Raw genomic sequence first — 11924 nt, forward strand, 5'->3', positions numbered from 1 at the left:
ATCATGTCGGATTTATCTGCTCCAAATATTACAATAGCATAATACAAAGAAATACATTATTTTGGTAATATTTTTAATACTGAATGAATACTTAGTTACCTGCATGTGATTTTGTATGTAGATATTATTTATATAACAAAAAAAAATCCCTCAATGTATCATGAATTCCTATTTTTTATTTTTCCTAGATCTCTTGTTGCATTTGGTTAATACTCGAATGTTTTTTTGTAGAGATAGACTTTGCTTGCCTTAGAAAACGTAAAAAAAAAATAGAAAGCTTTTTATTGCTATTCGGAGGTTAATTATTCTTAATTAATGAGTATGTTTGTTTTATAAACATTATAATAATGAATCAATTAAATATTTATCATGAAATAAATGTATAATCCATAATAATGAAATGATTATTAATTTGGAATGTTTTTTTCCCTTTTTTTACAAAAAGGACCATTTTTTGCATAATATATTTTTTTATACATTGTACAAATTGTAAACTCGTAATCATAGGGTTATGTCATTATTCTGGTACAATATGTCTATGGATATTTTTTTAATATTTTTTATAAGAAATATGACATTTACAGATATGAAAAGATATGGCGAATAATTGTAAAATGTTTTATGCATGTGATAGAATTTTATTTAATAGTAAAAAGCCGTTATTATTTAAATACAATTTTGCGGAACCATAGAGAATATAAACTTATCTATACCAAAACCATAAACGAGGCCATAGAGCATAGAACTTGACTGTGAAATTAGCGTTTCGCAATCCAAGTAGAAAATTAAATTATATTTCATCGCTTCATTCTTCAGATATTATTTACTATGTAGTTCCCTTTTTCAATGCTAGCAACCACGCACGCCTTTAGATTTTTTTTTTTTTTTTTTTTTTTTTATATTGAGGGTATTACGACCTGACAAGTATTTGCTCGCTTTGAACGATATTCATTCCTTTTTCGTGCGCCGCAACATACGGACGTCTCAAATAAGTGCAAGTTTCGTCATGTTGAAGAGAAATTCGAAGGAGAAAATTGATTATAGTATGAAGATTAGGAAGTTAAAGAAACATAAAACCTATAATATCATCTTCGGAATCCGAAGACGACACAAGTAAGTACTTACTTTGGAGTTTTAAAGTGTCTTAATTTCGATCTGTAATACGACGAATGAAAGTTTCTTATAACTTACGAAATTGAAGCGTTGAAAAATATTCAAATATTTTTCGTTTATACCGGGAGGTTGTCCGAGATGGCATCACAAAGGCAATTTAATAGCTCATGATTTCTAGAAGTGAAATAATATGTATTTACATATTACTTTATGCCGGGAGGATGTCCGCGATGGCATCACAAAGGTTATGTAATTTTTTACTTTAGAGTACATACTTAAGTATTATTAATGTATTGAAATACATATTTATACCGGGAGGATGTTCGAGATAGCATCACAAAGGTAATTTAATAGTTCATGACTTCTAGAAGTGAAATAATATTTACATATTATTCAATTTATGCCGGGAGGATGTCCGCGATGGCATCACAAAGGTTATGTAATTTTTTACTTTCGAGTACATACTTAAATATCATTAATGTATTGATATACATATTTATACCGGGAGGATGTTCGAGATAGCATCACGAAGGTTAAAATCGAAAATTTTTAATAGAATAAAAAATAAAAATAAAAGCCGGGAGGATATCCGCGATGATATCACAATGGTATTTTTATTGGAAAATTATAAATCTTTATTGGTACATATATAATTAGTAATTACTTGTTTAATAATTACCAGCTTACCAGGAGGCTATTCGAGATATAATAGCACGATGGTTTGTTAGTTGAATATCAACTTATGTTAAAAAATATAATAACCCTAAATCATAATTTTATAAGTACCCTCGATAACAAAACTTTTTGTTACCGGATCCAGATATCCTATAAACTGATCCACCGACAAATTCTTTGCCGGGAATTATGTACAATACGACAGATCCAGCTGCGCTTCAAGCAAATGAACCAGTAACGGTTGATACCACGGCCCCTCAATCGGAGCCTGTCGACTTGGATCCTGATATCTTAGCAGCATTGGGTGAAGCTAATGATGTGATTCCAGAATATGGTGAAAAAATTCACGAAAGTCTCGCCAAAATATGGTTGCCGATCCTTAAGAAAGTTTTCTAAAAACTTATTAGATTCCCGAAAATTGCGTATTACTCCAGGCTCCTACGTAAATTTCGGAGATTCAGGCTGCTACCCCTGAATCCGGTAAATTCTGGGATAAGTAAATGGCTAATTTGCATTGGCAATAATTGGGGACCGTTATAACAGGCGTTAATAATAACCCCCTATTTACGTAGTAAGAACTTGCGTAGTAAGAAATATAAGATGGAGGCCAATAAGTTTATAAGTGTATATGTCGCATATTCTCGGACCTCCATCATCGACAAACGGAATCAAGAAAAAAGTTTATTAGGCCTTGTTTAGACAAAACTTTTTTGCAAGTTGTCGATCATTCTGAAAGGGATAATACATTGTTTGGAGACAATGTATCGGATAAAATAAAAGCTTCGAAGGTTATTACACCAAAACCTTATACATAGTTCACATGCTCATACAGCACACACATCTCGCAATAGTTTCCAGGGAAACTGGCAGACACCTTCTCGCTTTCAGTCAAACAGGGGGGGGCGAGGAGGTTACAAGAGGGACATACAAAGACCAATCCCCTCTTCGTAGCCAAAGATGACCAGCTCGAGCTAAGATTGTGCACCAAAATAACAATAAAGATTTAGTTACGTTATTTTACGATTGTTGGCGTAAAATTACTAATAATGCAACCGTTCTTAAATGGGTTAAAGACGGTGTGGATTTACCATTTTTTAATGAAGTTTTTCAAAATTCAGTGCGTACTTAATTTTGGTCGGGGCAATATAAAGCTGACATGCCTGTGGCAATAAATAACCTTATAGACTTGGGAGATATTCATGTTTGTAACCCAGTAAAGGGCAAATATATCCCAAATATATTTTTAGCATATAAATCAAACGGCGGTAAAAAATTCATACTTAATCTTAATAAATTTATATTAAAAATGTCACTTTAAAAATCGAAGATCATAGGACGGCGTCGAAACTTATTCCCGAAAATGTTTCATGGGCTACAATAGACCTTAAAGAAGCTTACCTTTTAATGCCAATTGAGCCGGTATTTCACAAATTTTTCATAAATAACAAAGGTAATAGCATAACTTAAAGAGTTTAAAGCTATGCCCTATGGTCTTTCTATTGCGCTAAGAGTGTTTACTAGGTATATTAATGAAGGAAGTTATAGCATTCTTAAGCCGAGGTTCTAAGTCTGTCATTTACCTCGACGATATTTTATGTACAGGTAAAAATTATACTGAATGCCTAAATAATTTAAAAGAGACAATAAAACTATTATCTTGTCTAGGCTTGGTAATCACTATTGAAAAAACTTCATTGGTTCCAAGTCAAAAATGTAAATTCCTTGGGGCTATATATGATTCATGTAACCTAACTTTCTTTGCCTGATGATAAACGTAATAACATTGCACATATTTTAATTAATAAATTTTCAAAATTACCTATTTGCACAATCCGAGAATTCGTGTCGTTAGTGTCTTTATTTTTAAATCAACATAACAATTAAATTGGTGGTCACAACATAATATATAAAACAAATTTTATGAAATCTCCAAAATTTACATTAGGTATTTTTTCAAATGTCTCAAGGACAGGTTGGGGTCTTTTTGCAATAGGTAATAAACGAGTGCATGGTTCATGGAAAGAATGTGAAAAAATCTATCTCATAAATTATTTAGAGCTGCATTTTTAAATTTATAAACATTCGCAAACACCTATTCTAATTGTGCAATATTATTACGAATTGATAACAAAACTGCAGTTAGTAACATAAATAAAATGGGTGGCATACAATTTCTCCACCTTAACAAACTAACAAAGTAACTGTGGCAATGATGCGAGCATCGAAACATATGGTGGTTCGCGTCTTATAGGTATTAATAGTAAAAATAACGTCGACACTGACACAGCCAAGAAGAATAAATCCGGATATCGAATGGAGTTTATGCAATGAAACATATCAAAAAATTTGGAAGAGCATTAGGTACAATACTAAATGCAGAAAGTAAGTGTCGTGGCATCTCGACCCTGATGCGTCATGTGTCGACGCATTCACCATAAATTAGAATAATATAAATTTTTACGCATTTCCCCATTTACTTTTATTTTGAGATGTTTACAAAAAATAGTTGAATCGATATCGAAGTCGATACGAAGCGTGTGGGATACAAGTTTCTCCGTGGTGGCCTTCGCAGCCATGGTTCCCTCTCGTCAGAGAGCTAATATCATCAAAAATTATATATTTGAAAACAGATAGGTACGAATCTAACGCATTCTCATCCCAGTCCAGCGCCCACTGCACTCACATCTAACGCTGGCTGCAGCGAGGCTCTCCGTGAAGCCTTCCTACGGAGATACATCCCATGGGAAGCTATCTAACTAATGTTGGCATCGCTTTCGAGTAACACTAAGAAGCAATATTATAACGTAACATATCAATTATGGTGGCAGTTTTGTCTAAATTGGAATATTTCCAATTTTGAGAGTACAGTAGCGGCTGTCATATCATTTATAACAGAAGAGTTTAACAAAGGGGTTTCGTATGGTACTTTAAACTCACACGTCTGCCTATCTTTAATATTAGGAAATAATATCGGGTCAGATGAATGCCTAAATACAATTATTCTTGGGACCCACAATTAGTTTTGAACCATATCTTAAGCTGGTTTCCTAATAGAAACATAAAATTGGAACAATTGAATAAAAAATTAGTAATTTTATTAGCGCTGTGTACAGCACAGCGAGTGCAGACGTTATCTCTTATAAATATTAATAATATTTATTTCTCAGGCATCACTGCCTGCTAAATTTTTCATTACAGACCTCGTAAAAACTTCAGCTCCAGGTAGAGATCAACCTTTTCTTAAACTTCCATATTTCAAACAAAATACAATATTTGTCCCGCTACTGCACTGTCTGATTATATCTATGTCACAAAACATTTTAGGAAGGATGAGGAAAATAGATTATTACTTACTTTTACAAAACCGAATAAACCTGCCACAACTCCAACAATAAGTTGTTGGATCAAAAATGTGTTATCGAAAAGTAGTGTCAACATTTCAATATTTAATTCACATAGCACAAGACACGCTTCAACTTCTGCTGCCTCTGCTAGTGGTGTATAATATACGTAAAACTGCTGGTTGGACAAAACATTCCAAAACCTTTGCATAAACTTAATGTATTTAATGAGAACGAATTTGCATAATCGATTTTACAGAAATAGTATTTAATTATATTTTCGTTAATTTATAATACAAAATTAATAATATTGATGTTTACGTTTTATTCTAAACTTGCACCCAAAGTGGTTCTTACAAAACTTTTATCTCTTAACATCTACATAGTAAATAATATCTGAAGAATGAAGCGATGAAATATAATATATGATCAAACGAACTTCAGAGTGAAGTTCGATCATTATTATATGAATCGCTTCATTCGAAGATATTAACACCCACCACACCCTAACCCAAAGTTTTGTAAGATTAGACTCTAAAAATAATGAATATCGTTCAAAGCGAGCAAATACTTGTCAGGTCGTAATACCCTCAATATAAAAAAAAAAAAAAAAAAAAAAAAATCTAAAGGCGTGCGTGGTTGCTAGCATTGAAAAAGGGAACTACATAGTAAATAATATCTTCGAATGAAGCGATTCATATAATAATGATCGAACTTCACTCTGAAGTTCGTTTGATCATATATTAATCACGAATACTTTTCCCGTTAAAAGTGTTATTGTGAACTCGATCATAGCTTTATACTGCCGGTATGACGATTCAAAAAGTATACAAGATAGAGTTTAGGGGTTATAGACGTGACCGTTTAAAGATTTTAAAATTTATAGAGCTGCCCCGTGTTTATTCAAAAAGTATATAAGAGTATTTATTTAATAACTTCGAGAATATTCAAACCAATGAATTGTATTGATTTTAACTGTTTTAATTAAGTGTTGTTTTTCTTTTTATGCAGATTTTAAAATTCAGTTGATCATTTTATATCATATTTAAACAGATAATTTACTAGATTGATTCATATTTTAACGATAACATTATTTATGTTTATTAAGCCAAAATAAAGTGTCTCTCTAATATACTTTTTGAATCGATTACGTTTTATTTTATGTTTTACCGTTGATTTACTTATAAATGGACTGAGAATTGAATTTTTAGCATACATTTTTAAAACTTACTGCATTGTCATAAAGCTGAGTTTCGTTTGTCAATCATGTGTCGAGAATATTAATTTTAAAACGTCCATTTATAAATATGTACATTAATTTTTACATTGTTTTATATAAGCTTTGCCAAAGTATGTGATGTTTGAATATTGTGATTAATGAGTGAATTTGCCAAAAATGTGCCTTAGTTTTATTATAATAAAAAAAAATGACTAAAAATTTCGTTGTTGTAGTGTTTTTTTCAGAATTTATATCGAGTTTGCGTTAAATATAATTATTGTACAGTTTATTTAGTTATTTCATTTACCTAATTTTGTTCGTTCGGGATGGCTTGTTATTTTCATTAGGTGAGTGACACAAGTTTGGATTCTTTTGACAGTGGCACAGGTAGGAAAGGTTGCCATATTTTGTTGGATTTTTTGTCAAATTATCATAAAAAAGTTTTTTTTTGTAATTTTTCGTCGATATATCGAATGTGTCACGCCTTCCCAGCTTGTGTCACTTTAAATCTTGGACGGACTCAAGTTGATTGGCCCTGGAAATTCGGTTATCTCGCTCTAATTACTCAGAGAGACGTATAACATGAATAATTACACTGCGTGGTTTTGTATAAAATCTCTGTTAATGAAAATAAATATTTTTAGAGATAAATTGTATGTCGTATTGAATAACAAGTAGATAATGTTTAGCTTATAATTGTGGACTATTTTTCCTTCTATAGAGCATTAGAGTGAGATGTCCAACAAAAAAAATAAAGATTTCAATATTATTTAGAACATAATTGAGTCCGTACAAGAGACAAAACGCTTTATAATTAATAAGTTAACCGCTTTTTACATTTATTTTGATTTTCACCTAAAATTATAAGAAATTAATTTATGTTTTTTTCGAACAGGCGACAACAAACCGATCTGGCAAGTGGCTGAGGAGAGGGAGGAAAATAAACATTTGCAGAAGGAAAACGCGCCCTACGGGGAATATGGCGGATGGCATAAGGCTGCTAAGGTGCGTTGATAATGTTATTCTTCAAATTGTCAAATTATAACAATAAATAAATCAAATATTATTGTTTTGTATGTCGAAAGAATGAATGCACATGATAATTAATACTCAAGAATTTAAGATTAAATATAATTCGTTTCTAATCCAAAATAGTTTGGAAAATCCAAAAGTGCACGCCTCATAATTTTTTTTAATAATTATTTATTAATTATTATTTTTGTTTATTTAATAACAATTAAACCACATCGAATCAGACCCTGAAAAATGAAAGGGTTCTATTCCTGAGCATACTCAAGCGTAAGAGAAAAAAAAAGACTCGATTAGTAAAGTATTTCGGTCGCTATCGTGTTAACAAGAAAATCCTCCGCACATACAGACACACGGACGTCCAAGACAGAACTTTTTTAAACTGTTTTTTAACTAGTTTAAATAACAAAAATGACATCAAAAATATCATGAATGTTAAAAATAGTGTTTTTTCTTAATATGTGTGTGTATGTATTATCTTACAAGTGCAATGTGTGATACATAAAGACATTTTAAGTTTGAAAAATCAGATGTTTTGCGCGAAGTGACAGTAGTACCCACCTCAACGCTTCGCTTATGAGGCGTGCAATACCGTTGTCGTGTACAAACTGTCTTTACTATTTCAAAATCAGAATAGAAATTAATAGCCAAGAATTTAACGGATAGTTAAGTGTAGTAACGATTATAAGAGCTTCTAATGATTAATTGTAGCTTGATTGTGCATATATTTTTTTTTTGTATGAAGCACAACTATAACAAAAAATAATTTTATTTATTTTTTTGACGTGACAACGTCTTATAATTCGATAGAGCCGGCTGCACGCACGAAAAAACATGACTCATGCGGCGTTACCTCGCTCTGAGGCGTTCCTCAAGTGCAAGCGAGAGCGCGGAACGAGCGATAAAGAAGCACAATCGGCCGTTGTCACGTTGAACTATCGTCAGTAAACCGACTTTACAGACAACCAATTTTTTTAATTACTCCAAGCTTCACAATCGTATAATTTCCCCTATAACATACAAATATAACGTTTCCAGGTGGACTCGCCAACAGTGACCACCACACTGAAGAACCTCGGCGCGCTGTACCGGCGCCAGGGCAAGTACGAGGCGGCCGAGACGCTCGAGGACTGCGCGCTGCGCAGCCGCAAGGAGGTAGCGTGATTATCTGTGCCTCTTTTGTTGTCTGTGCGTTGTAACTGTCAATGTCAGTGTCAGAAAAAAAAAACTTGTAAAAAAAGTTACTTGACAGTTTATGTCAAAAAAGTTTTTGGCGGGATTTGTCTTGTCAGTAAGCAAAAAAATAATGCGGGGAAAATATAAAACGGCTTTGGCGGGCTCTATGACATGATATACCTACTAAAAAATTAGTTGTCGAATTTTGGCGGGCTTTATAACAAGATGTGGGAAATAGGAAAGTCGCCCATAAAAAAGTTAATTGTCAGCGTTGGCGGGCTTTTTTATGACATGATATGGTTGACATTGACAGTTGTGGCATTTTTTTTATAAACAGACAAAGTGGTCCCTATAAGTTTCTTTAGGTAGATTTTTTCGAGGTTATGCATGATATTTTTATTGAATAGTATTGTAGGTTTGTTCCCTGATTCTTGAAATATTAAGCATAGTTTTTAAATATGTAATATTTTATATTATTAAGAATTTACTATTTAGTAGTCTATAATTATTTATTTAATTATTAATAGTTGAATGCATACCATATTTTTATTCAATAAATGTATTTTCCATCATTAGTCTTATTCGTAGGTATTTAAAAGACAATAGGCAGATCTTGTAACCGCTATCCCATATGAATATAGATAACATTTTTGAAGTTCCTGCTGACCTGATCATGCGTAGAGTGAACGGGTCTAAGGAAGCGTGTGCCATCTTGGGCCACATTTTAGCTTACCATCCAACAAGCCGAGACAAATGACAGACGAATAAAATAACGCTAAGAAATACAAACTGCTATCGCTAATTATTGACATAAGCTTATGAATTTAATATTTTATTTTTAATTGTGCTTGTTAAATTTCGACTGGATTATAAAATTTTGTTTGTGGTCGTCGTCGTCGTTGGTAGGGTGAAAAAAACCAACCATGTCAATAAGTATCGATAGCGGATTCTATTCCTTTGCGTTTTGACGTTTGTCTCGGCCCTCAGGCGAGATTGTGGTCAAGCCCGCTTCCCTACTGTCAATAAAAAACATGATTTGGGTTTAACAAAAAAAAGTTGTTGAGTTTAAATCAATTACGTTTTGAAATTTGAAATTCTAAATTACCAAAGAAGAATTGGTCTCAAAATTATATTGGGTTTAACAAATCCAGGCGTTGGACATGATGAAGGCGTCTCGCGGTCGGTCGGCGCGCGGGCGGGATGCGCTCGAGCCGGAGCAACACGACGAGATAGCGGTGCGTGCGTGATGTTGTTGTTTGGTGTTGTTTGTTGGATGGGGGGGGGAGGATTGGTGTTGTGTGGGGGGAAGTTGAGTGCCTCGTTTGTTGGTTGGTTGTGTTGTGTGGTGTGGGTTGGTGGGTTGTGATAGAGTTTAGGCCGTATTAGTTTTTTTTTTTATTATTTTTGTTCATTTCTATTTGTAAATCGTAAAATGAGTATAAATAGGACTTAGGAGTATAAATTTATAAAGAATAGAAAAAATTCGATTACGAGACGGGACTCGAACCCGCATCCTTTCGCGCCATTCCGGGGCGGATGCCTGACCAATTCAGCCACTCGTGACCCGCCAGAGCAATCGAATTTTTTCTATTCTTTATAAATTTATATTTATAAAGCATTTGAATGCCATAAAACCAAAAATATCAGAATCAATTTCAATAAATAGGAGTATTGATTAAAATTAATGAGGTTATTTTGCACTTTTTTAAGCTTACGCCTCAATCAATTGGATGAGAAAACATAAGAATGATATTAATTAGTTACAACTTATTTTTGAAAAAAAATTTGGTCTATCGGCCATTTTATCTGATAAAGAGAGAGAAATAATGTTAATGTCGTGTAGCGTTACTAAAATGTTTAAAATAACATATTGGTAAACGCATTATCGGCTGTTAAACTTTACATAGTTCTGTAAAACAGTAATAATTCATTTGAGATTTTTCGTATTGCAAAGGGAATAAAGTATGTGATTAAAAACATGAATATGTAATAGCAACAACGATATTTCTAATCAACATACGAGGCTACTTAAAAACGACAACGCAATACAAAATTTGTGTGCAATATCGTTTGGCAAATCGCACTGTATCATCTCCACAATGCTTTATCACTGTATGGGAAAATCATTGGCTGTCTAATACATGTTTGGAGGGAAACTTTCGCGCGGTTTGATCTGTCAGTTGCGTTTTTTGGAACACTTTTTTTTTCAATTTGACACACGTCAAATGTCATTGTCATTATGAAAAAAGGTTTTACATTTTTTTATTGATTTGAAAATATCATTCATCGACATAGTATCGTTTAATATTTCATTACATATTCAGTTTAACAAGAGTCGCGGTCATTTATCAATTTATAAAAATGCTTTATGCTTTTATGTACATATTTTTATCGTTTTCTTTATAATATTGTTTAACCTTTGTGTATGTGTTTCAATTTATGTAATAGTGTATGTTTTGTATTTATTATAATTATTATTTTCCTCAAATCTCTCGAGTGGAAAATGAATTCTTTTGAACATGAATAATATGTATAATAATAACATAATTACCAGAAATCTAATGTTTTACTTTAGAAATTAAACCTAATTTTTAAAGTAATTTAGATCTTAAAATATTCAATTTCAGGTAACTAATTGTACTTTTGCCAATAGTAAAATTATTAAATATTTATTTACCCATAAACTTTAATTAATCAAAATGTTGTTGTACATACACTATTTGATTCCCAATTTATTTTGACAAGCTTTTTTCCGTTGATTTCTTTTCCAGTGTTGCCGTTTTACGTCACCGCTTTTATTTTGTTGATTTGCACATTTATTTGATGTTTTTGTCCATAGGGCACGAACCAAGCAAGCGAACCACGCATGAATCTTAAATCGAAACTTTTCAATGCGCTAGGTATCAACACGGGGAATGCGCCGCACCAATAGCCTAGATATAGACATAGCCTAGGTTTTAAGTTATAGATGCCTATATTAAGTGCTCACTCGCTTTTCGCGTGAATTCTTTACACTTTGGATCTTTAAAACAGGCAAAACAAGACAAATACAGATAGAAACTACATATAACGTTTGTTATAAAAATATTATATTCTTTTTCCAAAGTTCGCTCATTAAAAAGAATTCACGCTTCACACTCACTAAGCCCGCCTTTTTGTATTTTGTAGATTATACTTATATTACTTTTAGCATATACGTCTTATTATTTTTAGCATGGTAACATTAGTGAACTATAAAACGCAAAAGGGCGGGCTCACGTAGCATAGATTTATTTATTAGCATGTGTTAGGATAAAAATAAGAACAAAAAATAACAAAAAATATATTGTTTAAATAATCATATTGTATACCGTCCGGATGAGATATATATA

General features: G+C 32.4%; 1 protein-coding gene across 5 annotated transcripts in view; it reads left to right on the forward strand.

Moving 5' to 3' along the window:
* Nucleotides 1–11924, forward strand: part of Klc (kinesin light chain) — a 55681-nt gene extending 43757 nt beyond the window's left edge. For 4 of the 5 annotated variants that reach the window (XM_089697601.1, XM_089697598.1, XM_089697599.1 and 1 more), the window contains 4 exons: nucleotides 7244–7353; nucleotides 8416–8532; nucleotides 9705–9788; nucleotides 11393–11924. In XM_089697601.1, the coding sequence (XP_089553727.1) occupies nucleotides 7244–7353; nucleotides 8416–8532; nucleotides 9705–9788; nucleotides 11393–11485 (404 nt within the window). In that variant the 3' untranslated portion in view covers nucleotides 11486–11924. The remainder of the gene's footprint in view (nucleotides 1–7243; nucleotides 7354–8415; nucleotides 8533–9704; nucleotides 9789–11392) is intronic. The other variant, XM_089697602.1, reaches the window with a different exon arrangement.

Source organism: Colias philodice, chromosome 7 (assembly GCF_061535455.1).
Source record: "Colias philodice isolate Cphi_HAF_F1 chromosome 7, ilColPhil1 Martin Lab GWU primary, whole genome shotgun sequence".
Lineage (NCBI taxonomy): Eukaryota > Metazoa > Arthropoda > Insecta > Lepidoptera > Pieridae > Colias > Colias philodice.